This window comes from Oratosquilla oratoria, unplaced genomic scaffold, assembly GCF_046742065.1.
Source record: "Oratosquilla oratoria isolate Oo_2021 unplaced genomic scaffold, ASM4674206v1 SCAFFOLD241, whole genome shotgun sequence".
Taxonomy (NCBI): domain Eukaryota; kingdom Metazoa; phylum Arthropoda; class Malacostraca; order Stomatopoda; family Squillidae; genus Oratosquilla; species Oratosquilla oratoria.
Genome location: NW_027467593.1, coordinates 78,323 through 81,545, shown reverse-complemented (window position 1 = coordinate 81,545; position 3,223 = coordinate 78,323). Strand labels below are relative to the sequence as shown.

General features: G+C 41.5%; 1 protein-coding gene across 1 annotated transcript; it reads left to right on the top strand.

Moving 5' to 3' along the window:
• The first annotated feature begins 896 nt into the window (after positions 1-896).
• On the top strand, positions 897-2,578 carry LOC143022955 (uncharacterized). The gene is made up of 2 exons (XM_076181381.1): positions 897-943; positions 1,852-2,578. The coding sequence occupies exons 1-2, from the start codon at positions 897-899 to the stop codon at positions 2,576-2,578; spliced, it is 774 nt and encodes a 257-aa protein (XP_076037496.1).
• Positions 2,579-3,223: the final 645 nt, after the last annotated feature.

Sequence of the window (3,223 nt, the reverse complement as noted above, 5' to 3'; positions counted from 1 at the left end):
TCTGAACACAAAAAGTTGTTTGATTGAAGCCAGCCTTACTCGTATCCCTGGTGCCCAGAAGAATGAAAAGTGAGTCTGAAGCATAATATTCCACGTTCGGATTCTTTTTGGGAAACGAAGGAACGTATCTTTTTAATAATCTTGGGCACCATGAAAGGTCCAGAGTATTCCTTATTTTTTCTATCGTTCTATCGTTCTATCTTTATCTTTTGTGGAAGGTAAAAGATTCTATTCCTCTGAGGAGGAGCCCCAGTGAATGCAGTGGTTAGTTTCCATGATTTCTCGAAACCCTCGATATTCCGCGCAATTCTTCTATTGCATTTTCAGGGCTCCCCAGCTGAAGAAAACCCTGGACAGACCTACTCCATCTGTACCGGGTTCTCTGAGAAGGACGTCTTCGCACTGCGGGGCTTGTTATTTTTCTTCACTTTCTTCTTCGCTTTTTTTTCTTTCTTTTTCTATTTTTTCCCTATCTTTTTCAAAACAATCAGGATCTTTTGTGTTCCGTTGTCCCATTCTTACTCCCTCAGGAGATCCAGCAAGTTCTTTTCCTTCCAGGACCACTTCAGCGTTCAAGAACCTGTATGCAGCTTCTGGAGTCTTTCTTGGTGATCCTCCTTCTTGGCGTCGTGTTGCGTCCTTTTGGTCCTTGCGCCTCCGATCGTCGGAAGCGGCGAGATAAACGATGCCAGACAGATGTGACAGAAAACGGTTACCATAGATGTTTTCACAGTCATACGCTTTCTCTAAATCATAGGATATAAGAAAAAGAGGATTTTGCTGTTCTGAATTCTTTTTGGGAACTCGCTGGCACACAAAATCACGTCGACCGGAACCCACTTTGAGGTTCCGATTTCGATAAGAATTCCTGCGCAACTTATTCAAAATAGTTCAGGATGATCGTGGCCAAAATCTTTCCAGAGATGGAGAGCGGATACGCCACGTAGTGGGAAGTGAGAAACCCCTGGTATGGCAAGCCCTGTCAGTTGCGGCATGCCGCTGGGTTTTAGGCCGATGCTTGGGTCACCTCTCCGTCTGTCCAGGGTTTTCGGGAACCAACTCAAGAACCAAGCAACGGGTCCCGGGAATCGAACTCACGACCACCTGCTATAGCGTGGCCCAAATCCCACAATGGCTTTCCTCAGCTGAATAAAATCATCGACCGACCTCCTTGATACGCACTGGGCTCTCTAAGGAGGTCTTCACACTGAGGGTATGATCTTTTTTCCTCCCTCCTTTTTTCTTCTTCTATTTATTTATCTGTTCATATATTCTAATCAATCGGGAGACTATTGGCTCTCATAGTCCAATAATTCCATCTGGAAAAACGACCTGGACGGCTTGTGTATCCAGAAACCTGTGTGGACCAGCTGTACTTAGTTCGTCTTGAAGGCCTTCGTTCTTAGCGTCGAGTCTCGTCGTCTTGGTCCGGGCGCCTCCGCTCGTCAGAAGCGGCGAGAGAAACGAGGTATGGCAGCAGTGAAAGAAAACGGTTATCATAGATTATATCGATGAAAGCGTGACTAAAGGCGATTTTTTGTCGCATCAATATATGTACGTATGTATACACACACACTCATATACATATATACATATATATATATATATATATATATATATATATATGTATATATATACATATTATATACAAACAAACACACGCACACACACACACACAACACACATATATATATAATATATATATATATATATATATATATATATATATATATATATAGGGTGAACAGAAAGTCCTTGGACTTTCTGATAATTTTTTAATTACAGTACATATTCTAAAGTACATATGCTAAATATCTTGTTATTAAACTATTAAATATTTGTTTCTTGCAGCTATATTGAAAATATGAGCCAACGAGAGGCCATCATTCAGCTCCATCGCGCAGGGAAAACCAACTCTGAGATTACTAAACTCCTTAAAGTTGCCAAATCGACCGTGTATCATGTTGTGAATAGATTTAAGGAACTTGGTACATCTGAAGATCGTCCTAGGAGTGGAAGACCTCGCACTGCTCGAACAAAGAAAGTGGTTAACGCTGTCCGAGAGAGGATGCGGAGAAACCTAAAGAGATCCATCCGAAAATTGGCTAAAGACATGAATTTTAGCAACACTTCAATGAGAACCATCGTGAGAAAGGATCTTCGGTTGTCTCCCTACAAGATGAGAAAACGGCAGTTTCTTACACCTCTCCAAAAACAAAAGAGACTTGAAAGAGCACAGGTTCTTCTCAGAGAACTGAAGACAGACACGGCAGCGCAAGAGATAATTTTTTCAGACGAAAAACTCTTCACAATTGAAGCTCAGTTCAATAATCAGAACGATAGAGTTTATGCAAAGTCTTCTGCAGACATTAAAGATTCTGTGAGAACAGTTTACCGCCGCCAAAAACCATCTTCTCTCATGGTGTGGGCCGCTATCTCCAAAACTTGGAAGTCTCCTCTGATTTTTGTGGAGCAAGGGGTTAAAATCAATTCAGATCGCTACATCAACGATATTTTGGTTCCAGCCCTTGAAGAGATGAAGAAACACTTCAAAGATCATCCCTTCACTTTCCAATAAGATGGTGCGCCATCTCACACCTCAAGAAAGACTCAGGACTGGTGCTCACGTCAATTTCCAAGATTCTGGAGCAAGGAAATGTGGCCTCCCTCATCGCCTGATTTGAACCCCATGGACTTTTGTGTGTGGTCTTTGTTGGAGGCAAAGGCGTGTTCCGTTGCTCACTCAAGTGTTGATGCTCTGAAACAATCACTCCAGCGGGAATGGGTCAAAATACCCCAGGATAAGCTACGTGCCTCGGTCGAAAACTTCCGGGAGAGAATTGAGAGAGTTATCCGAGTGAAGGGCGACCACATTGAAAATTAATTAATGAGATTCATTCTAGTATTGTAAGCTATCATTGTGATACCTTTTTGATGACATTTAATTTATTTTCTGTTAATAAATCGTTTTTATGTTGGTCCAAGGACTTTCTGTTCACCCTGTATATATATATATATATATATATATATATATATATATATATATATGTATGCATGTCTATCTTACTCTTACATCTTACATCCGCTTCCAGGTAGTTTTCCCTCTGTCAGTGGGTTCAGCCTCTTTCTCCCTTCTCTTCTATCTTGTAAGATTCCTAGCTCTCTCAGACCATCCAGTGGTGGTAGGTGGTGGTGTCTCTCTTGATAGGTGTTATACATACAA